The following is a 20,489-nucleotide window of genomic DNA, read 5'->3' as shown; positions in this document are numbered from 1 at the left end:
TGTTTCATCAGTTTGCCTGTTCTATTCCCTGCTCTGGCTCAGGTGAATTCTCTCACCCTCCCACGCTTCTGACTGTACCCGGTGCTTGTATAAATAAATAAATAAATAAATCTTTAAAAACATTTTTTTTAAATAAAATATAAATATATATGTCCATTTATAGAAATGAGAAGGTGTTGAGAGCAAACACAGTTTTCTGTACTTCTTAAGCTGCATGTAAAAAACAAACTGGCATGTCTATCACTGAATGAAAGAACTAGCAAAAACTATCAAAAAACACTTATGTTCACATTTTCTGTATATATATGGCAGTGGGTTGGTTTCCAAAGAAATCTGTGTGGAGGTGGGATAGGAAGGATCATGCAAAATGGAAATCCACAATTTGGAGAAATTAAGACAAGTGTATCATGTTTATCTTAACAGGATGTTCCATGATGATGAACTTGAAGAGTCGGAAAAATTCTATGTTGGCCAACCCCGGTTCTTGTTGTTGTTTTATGCCATGTATAACACTCTGGTGGCCCGCTCAGAAATGGTGTGCTATTTTGTGATTATCCTCAACCACATGGTCTCTGCCTCCATGATCACCCTTGTGCTTCCCATTCTGATCTTCCTCTGGGCCATGCTGTCTGTCCCTCGGCCCAGCAGACGATTCTGGATGATGGCCATTATCTACACAGAGGTAGGCCTCAGGTGGGACTTTCCAGCAAATCACACCAGGCAGTCATTCCAGACATGTCTGCCTGACTCCAAGACAGAGTTTCACGTAGAATAAACAGTTCAATGGATATTCTTAGATACACAAACATTAAAACTAACAGCAATCTAGTGCTGGTAATTTTATTTATCTTTCACATTTCTCTCCTCACAAAAGCTAGGTGCTAATATCAGTCATGTTGACCAAAAAGGAAATAGCATTAGTGACATAATAATTGGCCCAAAGTTTACCCAACTGGTGAGTGGCTGGTAGGCAAAAAAAAAAAAAAAAAAAGCCCTGCCCATTCAAAAGCCCTGCCCGTTCCCTCAGATAAACCACTGAGATGATGACAGTCTTATGCAGCACCAAGCATGGATGGCACCTGGTACTGATGGATGTTCAGCCAATGAACACTGAATTAAACAACATAGTAAGCACTTTGATTAGTTTGATGGAACATATTTTCCTTTTAAACCTAAAAACCAATTTCCACATATCAAAAGAAAAAGTCATGTAAATACCCTCTTCACAATATGAATGACAGAATAGGAGTATAGCCAGTCCATTTTCATCACACAGGAGGGGATTAAAGAGAGATATGCCTCGCAAATAGGTGACCTGCTTTTCTCTCCTGCTCTATTAAATATATAGAAGAGCACACATTCCCATAACACTGGGAGTTAAAGGGAAATTCAGTAGGCTTTGGGCCTTGGGTTTCATGTTCTTTTATTTGTGAAGAAGGTTAATTTTCTTATCTGACTCATAAAAAAAAAGTTTTCAATAAAAATGGTAGTCTAATTACTTTTCAAAGGATAGCACTTATAATGGATATGCACTTAGTATCTAGAAATGTCTGTGTATTAGTAGTTCCATAATAAAATTAGTTATATATTAATCATCTCAAAAGAATTCAGTTTAAAATATTGGTATAATAAGTCTAAATTCCATAATAATAAAATATGTAAAGTCACATATATATTACTTTAATTAGTTTGTCCATCACGATCTTGCTGAAATAATCATTATTTATTCCTCCCACTATTTCACTTCCACTATTTTTGTGGTTAGTGACACAGTGACTCCATATATAGGGAATGGGTACTATTCTCTAACAGCTGTGTGTGAGGGAATTTCTTACTTCACTTGGAGTGGAGAGTGGGAAATAATAATGTGGAAAAGAGAATGTGATCTATTTATACACAGTTTTTCTCTTAAAATCTTTCTGGTTGAATTAAATTGGGGTTCTCCATTTTCTCTGTCATGCTGAGGAGTGCAGAAGTGAGAAATTATTTCACTCCACAACTTGGACTATGTGCCAAAAACTAAGGACTACCAGGTATGAAAATATAACAATAACTTAAGAAATAGTTATTTCTGTTTGACAAGGGCTTGAAGACTAATGTGCAGCCAGCTCCTGTACAATGCAAACTGCTCTAGGCAAATCTGTGCTCATGCGGCCTGGCAGGGTGAAGAGAGGCTCTTACAGTGGCTTCTCAGCAGAAGAGAACTCAGAGCTGAGTCTTGAGGGATGAGTGTAAGTTCACCAAAGGAGGAAAAGCAACAGGAGGGCCAGTTGAAGAAATTATGGCAGAAATCAATCTGGCATGTGAAGAATGACAGCTGATTGACAATAGCTGGAGGCAGATTGGTGGAGACTCAGTGCAATGAACAGGGCATGTCACCAGAGTGTCCTAGGGTTTATGCACTTGGCATTGAAGGATTTGAACAGGAGCAAGATGCTATTGGGTTTTTATTTTAACACATTTTATACAAAATGAAAATGGAATCATGGAGACCAGTCAAGAAATTATCTTAACCATGTAAGTGAGAAAAAAATAGGGCCTACCCTGCTGCAATGGTGCTGATGCTGAAGATGTGTGACAAATAGATGAGATTTAGTAATTGACTAAAAGTGTGGGAGTGAGTGGGAAGGGAAGAGGCAGAATGAGCTCCAGTTTTCTGCTTTGGCATTGGCATGTGGGGATGCCTTTCAGCAAGATAAGAAAGACAGGATTGTCCTCTGCACAAGTGTGATTGCGAAAAGAAGTGAAAGATAAGAAGCTAAAAGGAGACTCTAGATCTTAATAAATTACATGTATTGCAATTACCTCCTTGATCATATAGATATTCAAGGTGTGCTTACACAGAGCTATCAGCATTATGATTTGTCCTAGCTCAGTGTACCACTTCTCTCCGGCTCTTGTACCATCCACTAGTTTTCAGCCCAACTAGCAAGTCTGTTTCACTGACTTTCATTTCATTTTGAGAAGAACGTCCAGTAAACAACAAAATGGTGAGTCGAGATTGGAGAAAAGTGAAAATTGTGTACATCAACACTGATATGCTGAAGATTTCAAATTAAAGCAATAAAAATATAAAGATATAAATATATTTCCATTCAAATCTGTTTGAATTGCCATATGTAGCTGAATAGTTACATAAATAGCTAAAGAGGCATAAATTAGTCAATTCCTCTAAAATAGAGGGAACGATTCAATCAGTTTCATGGGTAATTTAACTGGCCCTAATACATCGACTGTCAAAGACACTCTGAGAGTAAGGTAATGCTCTTTTTCTAAGGCCAGTGGTCTTTGAAAATGTTAATATTATTATTCCACATAATTGTGTGCATTTCTATCATCAAAACTATGAAATGGGTCTTTTCTTCCTCATTTTCTGTCACTATTTTTTTCATATGATTTCTTAAAAGTGGTAATATTTTTAATTGTATCATTCATGTGTAGGTAGCAATTGTCGTCAAGTATTTCTTCCAATTTGGCTTCTTTCCCTGGAATAAGAATGTGGAATTGAACAAAGACAAACCTTACCACCCGCCTAATATCATAGGAGTGGAAAAGAAAGAAGGTTATGTTCTTTATGATCTCATTCAACTCCTGGCGCTTTTCTTCCACCGATCAATTTTGAAGGTACTGCTCTTTAACAGTTAACCAGACACATTGACAAGTGCAGCCTCTGTAATAGCCCTGAACACTAAAATTGGTGATGGGGGAGGTGGTGACGACTTGTGTGATTTTTTTTAAACAATAATGTTCATGTAGTGATCTTTTCTCCAACACTGCGTGCTTAGTAATGGCACTTATAATAAATATGGAAGAAATTGTACCCATATTTTCACCCTGGCTTGAACATAATTACTCCAAATTTGTGGGAATTGCTTGTATAGTGTGCATATCTTAATGCCTGATACACTAATTTCTACTCCTAGTTTCAGCCAGAACATAAGAACTCTGTAATCTGAGGTGAATCATAGTGCCTCTGATCTCTATCCCAGTGTCTCCCTACCTTCTTCTAGTAGAATTGCCACTATTTGTGTAGTTTCTTGTCATGAAACATTAGCTTTTAATGCAATCACAGATTAAACAGTTCAGTATTCCTGTAAGCTTACTGTCAAAAATGTCATTCATTACACTGCTCTGGCAAGATGTATCTACAGAATAGACTCTGTCTTAGATTCAGTCACTCTTGTGATTCTCCCTAGCAGCTATGTGGATTTTTTCTTCTCAAAGACCAATTTATATGCGAGGCTTATAAATAGGCCACTCAGCTCTAAAAATTATAGTCAATTGTTGCATTGCATTTATTTTATATATTGATGTGCCTGTTGTCACAACCTGACTTTTTTCCTCTTATTTTACCCTTGCATCATTTCATGGCATACTCTAAATTTATTTTATCAAATAGTATCTTTATTTATTCCTTTTTAAAATAAGATTGGTCTACACATACACAGATACATACATGCACACATACATATGTAACAGTGTCTTCAGCTTCTCACCAACTCTTTCAAGCTGGCTTTCATCTGTGTGTACCAAGGCTAAGATCTCCACTCTATCTTCCATCGCCTTGCAAAGTGTCCAAGTCTCTAATACTCTTATTTGGGGGGAGATTTACCTAGGTCATTAGGCTGTGATACATTTGCAAAGGCATATTATTCAAGGAAACCAGTTAGTCAAAATTGAATTTGCCTAAATTTTCCAGTTTTTCTGATAAATCACCTGAATTTACCCAATCTACTAGTTCATGTTATAAATGTATCCTTAATACCTGTATTGACCTTATTTATTTTAGTTCTAGAAATTAAAGGTTTAAATTTCACAGTTAAGACATGGTAGTATAAGTCTGGCCACCAGAATTCTCTTGTAACATTTTTATACTTCTGCATGTCATTTGAAAACTGTATAAAATGTTAGGCATTTTTGCTTTTTTATTAGTATTTAAATGGCCTAATATATAAAACATATTTAAAGCATATGATAAACAAAATTTTGGTGTTTCATACTTTGATTACTTCTTTGAAAATTTCACTTATGTGGTAAATATATTTTAATTGGGAGGTGCTGAAACTTAAAAATATGTTATCAAGAAAGTAGTCTAAGAATCTAAATATGTTACAAAGTTGCCAGAAACCAAAGGCTTTTAAAATGATTTAAAAGAAATAAGTATAAATTGAAAAATACTATCATGAAGATGAAAAATGTTTATAAAAGTCCATTCATTGTATGTTTTTAAAATAATACATTAATAAATATTTAAGAATAATCTAAAAATGAGATGATTTGTCCTTTTGGCCAATTTCTTATTCTCCAAGTTGGATTTTAACCAACTACTTTTTGCAAATTAGTCTGGAACTTCTGAAATGTGTCAGAGGGATGATTAAGGAGGTTTTGGGAAATCAGTCCATAGCCTGGGGGTGTGGGAGCTCAAAAGACCTTGAGCTGTTAGGGAGCTTGGCCCAACATTACAACAGCAAGGTCATGGTAAGGCCACCTTGTGCTCCACATACATCTTGCTCCAGCGAGGTCCCTGGTTTCACAGTCCCCTCTTCTGCAAATCTCTCTCCTGTTCTTACCAGCCACTTTCATCCTGTTTCCTTGAAGCAAAATAAGGTTCTTCAGAATGTATCACAATCTCTGTTTCACTGGGGGCAGATAATTTTGTAATAAAGTATATGCAGATCTCTGAATCAGCCATGTCTGATTCAAGGGTTCATTTCTCACTGTGCAGGTTTGGGAAGGGACAGCATCATTATTCAAGTATAGAGAGTTGATGAATCTGGGGTGTTTGAATTCACCCATTGCTACTTCAACTTGATGCTTCAAATTCTACTTTTAAGCACAGAGAAATGTGTTCTTGAGAGTTCTTTAACTCAAGGAACAAGTCAAGTGACTACAACCTCACCTTTGTTTCATCTACCAAACTTCACCTGTATCCATCTCAATGATTCAAACTCTCATCATCTACCCCTACTCACTTCCACTCTGATGGCACCATCATAAAATTATAATAATAAGCTTCTTAGGATCCTCTTCCTATCTTGGTTTCCTAATTATTTTAAACCAGATTTATTGAGGTATAATTGAAAAATACATTTTTTTCTTAATTCTATTTTTATTAAAGAAATATCAGTTTACAGTGCTGTGTAAGTGTAATGAGTATGGTTTCACACCTTGAGAACAGTATGTACCACACTACACTCAATCCAAAGGTCTAATTACTATCCACCATCATCCATTCAACCCCTCCATACCTCTACCCACCCCACCCTGAAATAAGATATTTAAAGTTCGTGTCATGGTGATCTGATATGCAAATATATTTTAAAGGGATTTCCCCCACACACACACCTAGTTAATTAGGGTCCATTACCTCACATTTATTTATTTATTGTTTTTTGGGTGAGAATACAAGTTCTATTCTCTTAACAAATTTCAGTTATACAAATCAGCGTTATCAGCTTAATTCCCCATTTTACATTTTGTGTGAGGTATTGTAAGGCAGAACACAGCTACCTCACTTAAACCAGCATTGCAAACTGTCCCTCCCCGTCTCTCTCAGTGCCATGGCTTGTGGGATGAAGACGACATCGCTGACACTGGCACAGACAAAGAGGACTCAGATGATGAACTCTCGCTCAGTCGCAGCAGAAGAGCCTCTTCTGACTCTCTGAAGTCCATCAACCTGGCGGCCTCTGCAGAGTCAGTGCACGTGTCTTTCCCTGAGCAGCCCACAGCTGTCAGGAGAAAGCACTCGGGCAGCAGCTCTCCGAACTCCCCCAGATCCAGCTTTTCTTCAAATAGATCCAAAAGAGGTATCTGTCAACGTGGTCAGGCATAACCCCTCAAGTTGTGCTTCTGGTACCAATGGGTCTAGGCCTGTGCGGTCTGTTAACTGCTATCACAGAGACAGATAATGTGATATGAATAGACAGTGCTCTGGAATCAGACAGACCCAAGTTCAAATCCTGGTTCAGCTATGTGTGGGACCCAATGACTTCGGGTCATTGTGGAAAGTGGCAGGCATACGCATGCTAGACGCATGATGGTGTTTAAATCATGTCCAGAAATTGTGCTCGGTGTATGCAGAGTGGAATAAACACCATTTATTTCAAAAATATATTTCAATTTAATCAATGGAACTTTCAGCTAAATTGTTTCCTAAGCTAGTTCTTAGTTTCTTACTAAACTGTGAGTATAGTCTGTAAGTAGATATGTGTTACAATTTCACTCTTCAGAATTCACTTTTTGGGCAGACACTGGAAGATTATCTCATATTCATCTTATAGTTAGAGACATTAGAACATGAATAAAACAGCAGTCTTTGACCCAATATGGAAATTCTACGACCTAGGGCCCCAGTGAGCGCTATGAAAGCTGCTCTTCTAATCCATCTCTCCTAAGATTATATAACCACCAGGGAAAAGCCAGCATTGGATATAAAAACCCAGAGATACATGTTACAATGAAGCAGATTTCCAATTCCCAGTTGCCACTACTACAGGCACCTGTGTCTACCCTCGAAAACAGTTTCAAGCCAGTCCTGTGCCATGAGGGTTTCAGGATTTCTGCTTCCAATATTTATGCCAACAAGCCGGTTATTCACAATGCATACTGATTTTTTTGTTTGACAGTTTTTCATCTCCATTTCTTTTGATTTCTAGGCAGTACGAGCACCCGAAACAGCAGTCAAAAAGGAAGCAGTGTTTCAAGCATCAGGCAAAAAACCAAAAGGCAACTTTACATGGAAAAGTTTCATGAACATTTAATCAAAGCCAAAGCAATTACCTTAAAGAAGTGAGTGCATGAAAAAACACTCAGGTTGTGGACTTTATTTTAAGGTCAGGGAGCTGGTATCAATTATTTTATACAAACCAGAGATAAAGAACAGAGAAGTGACTTCTCATATAACAAACATCTGCTTATGGCAGAATAAAATGACCCATTATTGTATTATTTTAAAAATTACTTTCCAATAGTGTAATTCATTTTTATATCCATTGCCTTTATTAACATGGTTTTTCTATTTGAGGAGAATAAAAGTCATTTCAATTTCAGGGGCCCATAGTATGTATTTCCAGATATTATCATAGTAAAGTCTAACAGGACAGAAAGGAATTTTTTTTAAGGATTTTTATTTATTTATTTATACAAGAACCGGGGTACAGGTCCAATGCACGGGAGGGTGAGAGATTCACCAGAGCCAGAGCGGGGAACAGAACAGGCAGACTGATGAAATACACTGCTGAGGGGAGCAGCAGGCGAGACAGGAGAGGTCTGCCGCGCCATGTGGGACCCTCTCTGGTCGGCCAGGATCGAACCGGCGCTGCAGAGTCTGCGGACATCTTCACAGTGCTACACTTACCCGCCTGTGCCACCAAGGGAGGCCCAAGGAATTTGATGTCACAGTTGGAAAGGTCTCAGAGGTACATTCATCCTAGACAGGGGATATTGAGGCACATGGAGGAGATGTGGTTTGTTCCATATCACATAGTAAGTCTCCAAAAAAATTCACAGTCCTTCCCTCAAGTGCCAGGGAAAGTGGGAAGACTCAGATGAAGCATCAGGAGGAAAGGACTAAAGAAGGACTGGCTTGAGGGTGGGCTGAGACCAGGAGGGCCACCCACACCGAATGTGGCTTGGATTGAAGAACCCAGAGCATGTGAAAATAGGGCCTGGCTGCAGAGTTAAGCCAGAGGCGGGAAGACACGGTAACAACGGACAGGAAGGTGAGCTCTAAAACCAGGGCACCACATGGGAACCAAGAGGGTCACAGGAGCCTAAAAGAGCTGGAGTAGGTGCTGCCTGGCGTGGACCAGGCACTCAGGTCAGGTCTCCTGGTCTGAGCACTCTCAAGTTTTCCCACTTAGTTTACACCTAGTCCTGCACAAGAGGTCTGATGATTACTTACTTGTATTTTACAGAAGAAAAAAAAAAACACAGAGAATTGAGGAGGATGCTTTAGGTGGCAAACCCAGCAGCAAGTTCCCAGGGCTTGGTATCACTCAAAAATAGAAGAGGTTTGTGATGCCATTGTCAGGAAGGGCCACCATGCTTACTTTGACAATAAACTTGTACGTTATTCCTGAAACTCGGAGAGGAAGGTGTGACATGTTCAGAAAGTACGACATGGTCAGATGCAGAAGAACAAAATGATTGCAGTATCTGGCTCCCTCCATCTTTCCCTTCTTGAAGCAAATGGGGTCTCTGTTTTGCAGGACAAATCAAATTTATGTGCCCATCAAACAGTTCTTTTACAACCTCATCCACCCAGACTACAGCGCCGTGACAGATGTGTATGTGCTTATGTTCCTGGCTGACACGGTCGACTTCATCATCATCGTCTTTGGATTTTGGGCCTTTGGGGTAGGTTGGGGTCAAGGCTGCCATGTTATAGAGTAACTGAGAGTGACACTGTCCTGTGAAATGCCATTTGGGCCTAAACCTCTTGTCTCCTTCACAGAAACACTCAGCTGCAGCAGACATCACCTCCTCGCTGTCAGAGGACCAGGTCCCTGGGCCATTCTTGGTGATGGTCCTCATTCAGTTTGGAACTATGGTCGTGGACCGGGCCCTATACCTCAGGAAGACTGTACTTGGGAAGGTCATTTTCCAGGTCATTCTTGTGTTTGGAATTCATTTCTGGATGTTCTTCATCTTGCCTGGTGTGACTGAGAGGTAAGATCTGCAGAGACTGAGGCACAGGCACACTCTAATGCAAAGCTGCTTTATACAGTTATCACCACATTGCACTGGCCCCACAGAATTGCCAGCTGCAGACAAAGCTGTGACAGAGCAGTGCTGCAGGCAGGAAAGGTTAGAAGTTTTAATCAATAATAAATTAAATGTGAGTCCAAAGTGTGAACTGATTCCTCAAAAAACATTTGCTTTCATATCTAGGTGTATTCATAGAAATAGAATTTTCAGAATAAGAGGTGACATTCCTGATGACCAGAGCAAAGCTTGAGCCCTATTTTGGGACTGACCCAAAGCTTAGTAGACAGAGAGCAGTTGGAACACGGGCTTAGGTGCATTATTGAGAGAGAGGACAGGAGATTATGTCATATAAGTTGTGGGAAAAAAAGAAACTGTTTAACAGGTAGAAGAAAGTATAGAGGGACAGATGCTTATAGCATCTGCCACATAGGGTAGTTATGAGAGTAAATGTAACAGTTTGGGGAAAGTGTCCAACAAGGTCTCGGCACACAGGCAGCAAGAGTGCAGAGCCTCTGGTGTTGCTGGTTACATGGGGAGAGTGGTCAGGGGGGAATTTTAAAATGCAGCCTAGTAAAGGATGCTTGGATGGTGAGGATGGGGTGCTGACTTATATCTGGGTAGGTGTGAATCTATTTCCCTAAATACAATGTGTTCTAAAACAATGTTACCTCAATAAAGGAACAATTACAAAAAAGAGCTGCCTACAATTCGGTATGGGGAGGTTTGGTAAGATCCATGGAGGTGGCTGCCCTGCTTCCCTTGGCCACCTTGCATCCTGTGATACTCTTCTGCTCCCCGGGGAGGGTGCCATGTCCTTCTGCCCCTTGGAGCTCTTCCACCCCTTCCTAGCTCTCTTGCCTCCAAACCAATGTGCTTCTTCCTCCTCGCTCTTTAAAGCTCACTCCAGAAATCTAGCATTATACAAAAATGAACAATGATGTAATATATGTATACAATAAACATCACTTCTCTTAGCTCCTCCCAACCCCATGCCTCCAAAATAGTACTTGCAACCAAGTACTATTTGGTTGGTGCTTGATGCATGAACAAATAGCTCAATCAGTGAAAGGAAAACAAGGGCGATGTCTATAAATGGGAATTATCAGCTCCTGTTAGGTTATAGAAGCAGAGGGTCTCCAGAAGGGGAACACAGAATTATCCATATATGAAACAGGAATATTTTTTATAAACATCATTTAAAACCCTTCATTTTCAACATTAATTTCATCTTTTTATCACACTTCAATCACTTATAGTTACACTTTAAGAATAACATGCCAGCTAATTCTTAAATCTGGTGAGTGCCATTTTTTGAAAATGTAAATAAAAAGTAATGAAAACAGGGCCGTCCTGGTGGCACAGCGGGTTGAGTGCAGCACTGTGAAGTTGTCCGCCGCCTGTGCAGCATGGGTTGGATTCCCAGCCCACCATGGAGCTACCCACATGGCACAGCAGAACTCTCCTGTCTCGCCTGCTGCTCCCCTCAGCAGTGTACTTCAGTCAGTCTGCATGTTCTGTTCCCCATTCTGTCTCTGGTGAATCCTTTCACCCTCCCACGCCTCTGGCCTGTACCCCAGTTCTTGTATAAATAAAAATAAATCCTTTACCAAAAAAAAAAAAAGAAAAGAATGAAAACATTTCACATGTGACTCATATATTGACTCAAATGTATTTCCTAATGAGGAAATCCAAATCTCTTCAATAATGTTGGAGCTGAATGTCTACTCTTACCCCAATGTTTAGGCGCTCACCTTTTGAGTTTAACATAGGAATTATTGCCTTGTAAATGGTGAAAAGATCCCCATTCCACACAGTGTAGAGGGAGAGTAAATAGAGCTCAGATGATAAAAAAAATTCATAATAAGTCAAGATTTTATGAAAATATTAGAATTCACAAGCATATTATGAATCTTGTTAGTCTTTATAATAGAATAAATATACTTTTCTCTAAAAATATCCATTATAGCCTCCCCGGTGGCGCAGCGGTTGAGCGCTCAGTTGCGAAGCTGCCCGAGGCCTCTGCGGCGCCGGTTCGATCCCCGGCTGCTCCCCGGCCACCGGAGGAGGGTCCCACATGGCGCGCAGACCTCTCCTGCCGCCCACTGCTCCCCTCAGCAGTGTACTTCGGTCCTTCTGCCTGCTCTGCTCCCCGCTCTGGCTCTGGTGAATTCTCTCACCCTCCCGCGCTTCTGACTGTACCCAGTGCATGTATAAACAAAACAAACAAACAAATAAATAAATAAATAAAAACATGCCTCTATAAAAAAAAAATTAAAAATAAAAAAATTTAAAAAAAATATCCATTATAGTTGTCTTCCAAATGAGAAGAATAAACCAAATTCAATACTCAGGGTAGCAGGATGTTTGAGACTTACAAGCATCTCCACCAGTAATAAAGGTATTGTCCACTAACCCTTGTAGAAACTATTAATTTCAGAGAAGAAAAAGAACTTTAAAAATTTTATAGATCTACTTTATAAGTCAAGCAAATTTAGATAGCTGAAACCCACAAAGAAGAGCAATCTCCCCAAAGTTATTTACCTGATCATGGGTGAAACCTGATCCCAATCCCAGGCTTCTTGGTTCGTGGGCCAGCATATCATCTGTTACATGCTACAACACCACACCGCCCCTGCACCCCACCCCCAGGAAGCCTCCTGTACTGGTTTCCAAGCAGATTTTTTTAAAGTAACATCTCAGCATGAGGAGGAATTGATTCTTCCAATCTCAGAAGATACCTCCAGAATACCATTCATTGGATCTTTGCCATGTCCTCTCCGGAGCCCCTGCTGAGGCCAGTGCATACAGAAATATGACAATGGCAAAGCCTCAGAGGGTCATTTCAGCAAGATCAAATCACCAAATAGCTTAATTGCTACTATTTTTATTAACTTACTATTGTTGCCAAAACAAATTACTACAAACTAGAGTTTAAAACAATATGAATTTTTCAGATTGCAGTCCTGTCAGTCGGGATTCTAACACAGGCCTCACTAAACTAAAATAAAGGGGTCACAGGACTGTTTTCCATCCTAAAGCTTTCAGGGAAGAATCTGCTTCCTATGTCCCATAGGTCCTGATAGTTTTTGTTTTCATTTTTGTTTTTCTCCAGATACTTTTTAAATGTATTCTTTGATTTTCTTATTGATGCAATTTTCCTTTATGTGTTTTATTTCTAATTTGACACCATTGTGATTAGAAAAGATACTTTATAATTTCAATCTCAATAGTTATTGACACTTGTTTTGTGACCCAACATGTGGTCTTTTATGGAGAATGTTCCATATGCACTTGAGAAGATGTGTACTGAGCTGTTTTGGGTGCAGTGCCTTACAAATGTCCCATAAACCTATCTGATCTAATTACTCAGTTCAGGCTATTGTTTTCTGACTGGTTGATCTGTCCATTGATGAGAATGAGTTGTTGAAATTCCCAACTACTATTATGTTGCTGCTAATGTCTGTTTTCAGATTTGATAACAGTTGCCTTATATATTTTCATACCTGAAATATTGAGAAGTATCATATCTTCCTTATGTATTTTTCCTTTAATCATTATATAATGCTCATCCCTTTCTCTTGTTACCTTTTTTAGCTATAAGTTTATTTTATCTGATATAAATAAGGCTGTCCCTGCCCCCTTTTTTGTGGGGGGAGAGAAGGTCTCATTTCTTCATAAAAGTGTTCTCCAACCATTTACTTTGTTACTCAGATGGTTTTCCTTGAGATAGCAGAAAGTTTGGTTTTGGTTTCTAAGTCAACCAACAACTTGGTGCCTTTTTTTTATAATAAATTTTATTTTTATATTCCCCATACAATTGCAACCCCCTTATTCTGACCCCAATCTCTCCCCTCCCGACCCCTACCCCCCATAGAGTGTCTCTGGTTCATAGTTTTTGTTGATTTTGATTTTCACTTTCTTATAGTTATTCATTTTCCTGGTCCCTTATTCAAGTTTTCTAGATTCCTGCTATGAGTGAGACCATCCAGTATTTTTCCTTTTCTTTCTGGCTTATTTCACTGAGCATGATCCCTTCCAGCACCATGCATGTTGCTGCAAATTGCATGTGTTTATCTTTTTTGAATGCTGAGTAATATTCCATGGTATATATGTACCACATCTTCTTGATCCAGTCATCTATTTTTGGGCATTTGGGTTGTTTCCAAAGCTTAGCTATTATAAATAGTGCTGCTATAAACATAGGGGTGCAGGTGCTCTTTGGAATTGATGTTTCTGTGTCCTTTGGGTAAATACCTAGGAGTGGAATTGCTGGATCCTATGGAAGCTCTATGTTTAGTAGGTCCAGAAATCTCCACACAGCTCTCCATAGTGGTTGGACCAGTTTGCACTCCCACCAACAGTGCAGAAGAGTTCCTTTTTCTCCACACCCTCAAGGAGGACACCAATATCCTAAATGTATGGGATGCAGCAAAAGCAGTAATAAGAGGAAACTATATAGCAATAGAAGCTCACATCAAGAAACAAGAAAGAACTCAAAGAAACAACCTAATCTCGAAGCTCAAAAATCTAGAAGAAGAACAACAACAAAAAAAAAACCAAAACCAGTAGAAGAAAAGAAATAATAAAAACCAAAGCAGAAATAAATGAAATTGAAACTAAAAAAAACAATCCAAAAGATCAATGAAACCAAGAGCTGGTTCTTCGAAAAATCAATAAAATAGACAAACCCCAAGCCAGGCTCACAAAGGAAAAAAGGGAGAAAGCACAAATAAACAGGATCATAAATGAAAGAGGAGAAATCACAACGGACACAGCAGAAATCAAAAGAATAATCAGTAACTACTATGAACAGTTATATGGAAACTTGGTGCCTTTTGATTGATGAATTCAGTCTAGTTATATTTAGAATAATCATTGATTTGTGAGGATTTCATACTGTTATTTTATTAGTAATCTGGTTTAATCTATTTCCTTATTAAGTTTTTTAGTGGATTTTCTTCTCTTCAATTTAGGTATGAGTTCTCCTTTCAATATTTTTTGTAGGCGAGGTCTAGTCTTTGCAAACTCTGTCAGCTTCTGGGAAAGTATTTAGTTCTCTCTTATTTCTGAAGGAGAGTCTTGCACAATATGGCATTCTTGGCTGGCACGTTTTTATTTCTCTTTGTTTGTAAGGTTTCCTGAGAGAAATCTGATGAAAACTTTCTGAAAATACATTTTATTTCCTGCTGTTTTCCCCTAACTACCTTCTCTATTCTTTTTTTGTCTTGAACTAATGAAGGTTTCACAACTATGTGTCTTGGTGTAGGCCTAATTATATTTGGATAATCAGGTTATCTTTCAGCTTCATAAATTTGTATATTTATTTTTCTCCCCAGGTTTGGGGAGATTTCCTCTATTATTTCTACAAATAAGTTCTCTTTTCCCTTCTCTCTCTTCTCCTTCTGGAATATGCTGCCTTTTTTGCCTTTTTCTATGTTGCTGTTCCTAATTGAGTCAGGTAATTCTAAAAGTACTTCCTCATTTTTTTTTTTAAATTTGTGTTTTTCTTTGTTCTTCCACAAGTGTTCTTTGCACTTACTTCAGATCACTGATTTATTCCAGCAGTTGTTCCTTTATGCTACCATAGCTTTCTCCATAATCATTTTATCTTGTCTGTTAATGTTTCAATACCCTGAATCTCCATTGTTTTTCCTATTTAAAGCTTCAGTTTCTATTTTCTGTTCATAAAATTGAATTATCATGATAGTCATTTGTTTTTCTGAGATAGTTCCCATTTCTTTGAATTTCCTTAGCATGGTAATTTTGAACTTTGATAGGAAGATAAAGTATCCCAAGTCTTAGTGGTTGGATTCTGGAAAATTGTTTTTTCCTTTTAATGACATATTTCCTTTAGGTCTCAAGGTGCCATGTGTATTTTTGCATCTGGCCATTTTGCTTCCTTAGATTTCTGTGTTTTTATTTAAGTGCCTCTAGCAGTAACTTAGAGATTTTCAGTTCTTCTACTTTTCTGGAACATGGCACTGTAAGAGTTTTATTTTTGTTTTTGTTCTTTCTTAGCTTTTCCTCACTTTACATTATTGTAGATATTTGGTCTTTCTGGGCTTCTGTTCTTGCATCTGTTGAGTTGGTGGATAGGGGAAGGGACTGAAGGGATCTAGTTGCTAGTAAAGTGAGGGGTTGAGAGGGTGCTGTCTCTTGTTTGTGGTACTACCAATATCCCTTTTTTTTTAGGGTTCTAGACCCCAGTCTCTGAAATATGTGAGTTATCCACAGCTGTTCAGAGCTGCCTCATAAAGTCAGTACTAGTTCCAAGGATTAGAAGAGGGAGAGCAAAGCCCAGCCCACTGGAAATTCAACCCACAGGAGCACCCCCTTGGTCAAGGGTGTATACTTCCACACCATGCAGCCCTCCCTTCCTAGTTCTGTGGCTAAGTGGCACCACTTTGGTTTGTCTAGTAGCCTTCTACCCTGTACCACAACCTCCAGGCATTTATCCCCATTTGCCTATTGTTTAATGAAGACTGAATCTTGTCGGTGTCCCTGCTGGTGCAGTCCATTCTGGTCTCTGATGTCCAAAAGGTGTTCCAGTTTCATCCCAAGTCACAGAACCCTTTGGGTGCAGTGTCAGCCTGGGCTTACTTTCAGATTATTTTCCTGGGTGTGAAGGAAGTAGCCCCTCTGACCTCATCTTGGTGCTGTCTGAAAAAACAACTGTCAACAGTTATATCATCTACATTTTTTTCAAAACAAGAAAAGAATAGAGAAAAAATAGATAAGGAATATTTTAAGCTATACACATGAAAAATACCATAATTTTGAGAATCAGGAAGTTCCAAAATCATAAACAATTAATCTAAAAAATGGCTTTTTCCATGTATTTGCAATTTATTTAGTCCACAAACACCCAGTATTTGCCTACACATTACAAAGTGCTATACAGTAGGTGTCATGGACACATAATGATGAGTAAGCATTACTCCAGCCTCTAGCAATAAAACTTAGAAACAAAAAGGATGTCTTCCAGTACAGCATAACTTAATGACCCTAATTAGATCTAACATAATTACTGCAATAACTATAGATTAACCATTACTTATTCCAACTTATCAGACTAGAAGGCTGTGTGGTAGGGAATTTTTTTAATGGATAAAATATGGTTTGACATTTTTACAAGAGATAGAAGTCATTACAGTTTTATGTCTTTGACTATAATTAGAGAGATACAGAAGAGCATTATTCCCCATGTACTTTTCATATCAATTATCTGTAAAATTCAAGGAAATTTACCTGGAGAGCTAAAAGAATGTTCTACAAATATAGGCCATTCCTAGAAAGAGGAATATAGCTAAGTTAATATATATGTCATATATATATATATATATATATATATGTAGAGAGAGAGAGTGAGAGAGAGAGAGAGAGACAGAGAGAGACAGAGAGAGAGCACAAGAGCGCTAAGTTAACTCATTAAGACTTAAAATACCAAAGCTGGGTTTCTCTAAAGGGGAAACATTCAGTAGAAATATTTTTTAGATCTCTAGCTGTTGATGTCTACATAGAGTACATAGACCCCCAAGTCATATAAGCCCATCCATTCTTGGCTAGCTGTGAGAGCTTGTCAACTAAGGAATAGCTATATGTGTCTTCTAGTAGTAAAATTAAATTAAATTTGACGTTACATTACATACATTACATGAAATTAGACAATAAAAATATAATTTTATCCTTCATCAGTCAACATTTTCTACCCAATCAACCCACTTCCCTTCCATTTTGATAAAAATACTTTAATTATGGCCTAAACAACTAAATAATGCACTAATAAATTGCAGCCATCATTTACAAGCATTTGTTTTATTTTAATCTACTTTGTTATCTCACCTTTTGCCTTTGAAGTGATCCACTATGATTAGAGAAATTCCAGAAATGACTGATTTGACTTTAATTGCCAAGGGTAAAATTAGGCTTTTTTTAAATGTTAAATTTGTATCCTTTGTACCAGGAGAGTAGTCCATTCTCTCACTTTTCTGTGTTTTATCATCTTAGGAAATTCAGCCAGAATCTGGTTGCTCAGCTGTGGTACTTTGTGAAATGTGTTTACTTCGGGTTGTCTGCCTACCAAATCCGTTGTGGCTATCCAACACGAGTCCTTGGAAACTTTCTCACAAAGAGTTACAATTATGTCAACCTCTTTTTGTTTCAAGGGTAAGGAAACTCTATTCTCACAGTCACATAATGGGGAACCTGGCAATTGGAACACATTCTGTTCTCACCTGGGAAGGAAGAATGCAGACACAAAGCAGTGTAGAGCACCATGGAAATCTTACAATGTTCGGAAAAAAAAATACATTTTAATATCTATGTGTAGTTACCACACACCTGACCAAGATGTTGTTCTAAGATCATACATGTAAATTGATTTTCTACTTCTGTATTCTGCATCAACCCTGTGAAATTTTCTGCTTCCAAATCCTGCATAAATCCTGTGATATTTCAGGATGAAAATAGGGATATATGATCCTTAGGTATTATTATACTTCTGGGAATACTGAGCAGAATATTTGGAATCTGGGCTATCCCAAAATAACTTTGGAATTGTGTGTGTACAATAAGTTCATCCATTGAAGGAGGTCATTTATGCCACCTAATACCAACCTGAATGCCACATGACTCAATTGTTCCTGTTAGTAAACTACTGGAATGAAGCATAGTGCATTTTCCCACTGAGGATTTCCAACTGTAGCATGTCCTTTCTATTCCCTCAAAATTATATAACACAAAGAGTCAAGCTCCTTTCAGACCTATTGGCTTCTTGATTGTGCCAGATCTGGGAACCAGTGACTTAGTCACAGAAGAGGTGTTGGATGCAACTCAGATGTTGTGAACCACCACAGTGTTTCAATTATTGATGCCCTCTGTGTAACTTGATATTTCGTTCAAGGGTTAGGTTAGTACTTTCTTGGAGAGGTTTAAAAGAATCTCAGAGTGGTATCTGAAATTCCTGGGAGAGCCCTGTAATGAACATGGGTCTAACAGCCTGGGAGAAGCTTTGTGTCAGTCGGCCAAAGAACAAGGACAGTTCCCAAACCCCAGAGAAGCCTATGCTAGCCCATTCCCCACTGAAATTCTAAAGACTAAGCCAGAGTCCATTAGACTTAGTCTTTGAGTAAGTCCACAGGTACGGGATCTCCAATCCCAGCTCCCAACGACTTCTTCTGATCCTCTGACTTTTCTAATCTTTCACTTACTGGTTATATAATCTTTCTTAGTTCATTCAACAGCAAAATCCCAATAATTTGATCATCTTATAACCTGCAGATTTTTATAACATAAACAAATAAATGTTATTTGTTATTTGCAGATAATATAATTGTATATAGAAAAGTCTATGGCCTTGCCAAAAATACTGATAGAGCTAATCACCAAATTCAGTGATTTTGTAGGATATAAATTCAACATTTAAAAATCAGTGGTATTGCCATATGATAACAACAAAGTATCTAGATTTCCACATCAAGATTTATTGTCGGTACAAAGAAAACTACAAGAACTTAATGAAATAAATGGAGGATATTCAAAAACAGAATACAATTTTGTTGAAACCATCAGCTGTCTCCCACCAAAAAAGGTGGGGGAAAGTGGAAAATATTAATCTATATGTTGTACTTATAATGAAAATCAGTTAAATTCAAAGTTGAAATTTATTGTAAGGTTCAACTTGAGAATTCTCCATAATTCATTAGGACTAAAACAATAAGGAACTACATGAGTTCCCAGGGTTGGATGGGATTGGAGGTCATCCCACAACTGTCTCTTTAACAACATGATTCTTGCCAGGTTCCGCCTTGTCCCCTTTTTGACTGAGCTAAGGGCCGTGATGGACTGGGTGTGGACAGATACGACCTTGAGCCTCTCCAGCTGGATCTGTGTGGAGGACATCTATGCTCACATATTCATTCTGAAGTGTTGGCGGGAGTCAGAAAAAGTAAGCCAATAAAAATGCCTCTTAACTACTACTTGTTTTTCTTAGATATAAACTGGTTGTATGAGGGTTATTTTTTCTTTCTGTTTTCTAGGATGGTTGTAAGATTAATGTGAACTTCTGCAAATTTGTGGTCAGATAAAAGGAAACAGCGAGAAAAAATTCTAGAACCTTTAAATGTCCTATTGATTTTCAACCAACTAAATTGGAGATTTGGGATACACTGCTGCCTTAGTCAGCAACAGCATCCAGATGTGTTTGGCTTTTGGCAGCTATGCATTGTAGCTATTTTAAAGAAAATAAATGCTATAATACTGCATGACCCAGCAACTCTCAGATGGCTCATTTGGGAGCAGGAGGGAATGTGATGTGAGAGGAAATTGGGGTCAGGTTGCTTGGACTCAGGCTCACCCTCTGATTCACTCTTTGATCTGGGATGGACAAGTTAACCTCTTTCTGTAAGGAAATTGAAGTGCAAATATTTGCTTACTCTACTAAGTTGAATATTAAGGTTTTAAAGTGAAAGTACTGTAATGAAAAGATCCATAGAAAAAAGAAAAGTAAACATACTTAGTATTAAAGCCGAAGTAGGACAGTCCAAATGGTACTCTGGAAAGTGGAATCAGAGGTATGGAGAAACACATTAGCATGGGCAGAAGACATACCATCCCATAGAAAGCTAGAGAAAGCAGAATGCAGTGAACAAATTCATCGCAAATAGTCTGTCTTCTTCATGAAGTGATTGAGTTCATCCATGAGAGGTGGCATTTGTGACACAGAGCCCACCCAAAGAGCCCCAGAAACTGAAATGTTGCTTCCCTGAGATTAATATGAG

The 20,489-nt window shown here is 38.4% G+C and overlaps 1 protein-coding gene across 7 annotated transcripts in view; it reads left to right on the top strand.

Moving 5' to 3' along the window:
- Positions 1-20,489, top strand: part of PIEZO2 (piezo type mechanosensitive ion channel component 2) — a 500,507-nt gene that overhangs the window by 467,396 nt on the left and 12,622 nt on the right. For all 7 annotated transcript variants that reach the window (XM_054694215.1, XM_054694221.1, XM_054694214.1 and 4 more), the window contains 8 exons: positions 424-682; positions 3,442-3,624; positions 6,557-6,809; positions 7,659-7,791; positions 9,213-9,360; positions 9,458-9,672; positions 17,719-17,877; positions 19,510-19,657. In XM_054694215.1, coding sequence (XP_054550190.1) covers positions 424-682; positions 3,442-3,624; positions 6,557-6,809; positions 7,659-7,791; positions 9,213-9,360; positions 9,458-9,672; positions 17,719-17,877; positions 19,510-19,657 — 1,498 coding nt within the window. The remainder of the gene's footprint in view (positions 1-423; positions 683-3,441; positions 3,625-6,556; positions 6,810-7,658; positions 7,792-9,212; positions 9,361-9,457; positions 9,673-17,718; positions 17,878-19,509; positions 19,658-20,489) is intronic.

Source organism: Talpa occidentalis, unplaced genomic scaffold, assembly GCF_014898055.3.
Source record: "Talpa occidentalis isolate TD23 unplaced genomic scaffold, MPIMG_talOcc4v2.1 talOcc4.13, whole genome shotgun sequence".
Taxonomy (NCBI): Eukaryota; Metazoa; Chordata; class Mammalia; order Eulipotyphla; family Talpidae; genus Talpa; species Talpa occidentalis.
This window is presented reverse-complemented; position numbering and strand designations above follow the sequence as displayed.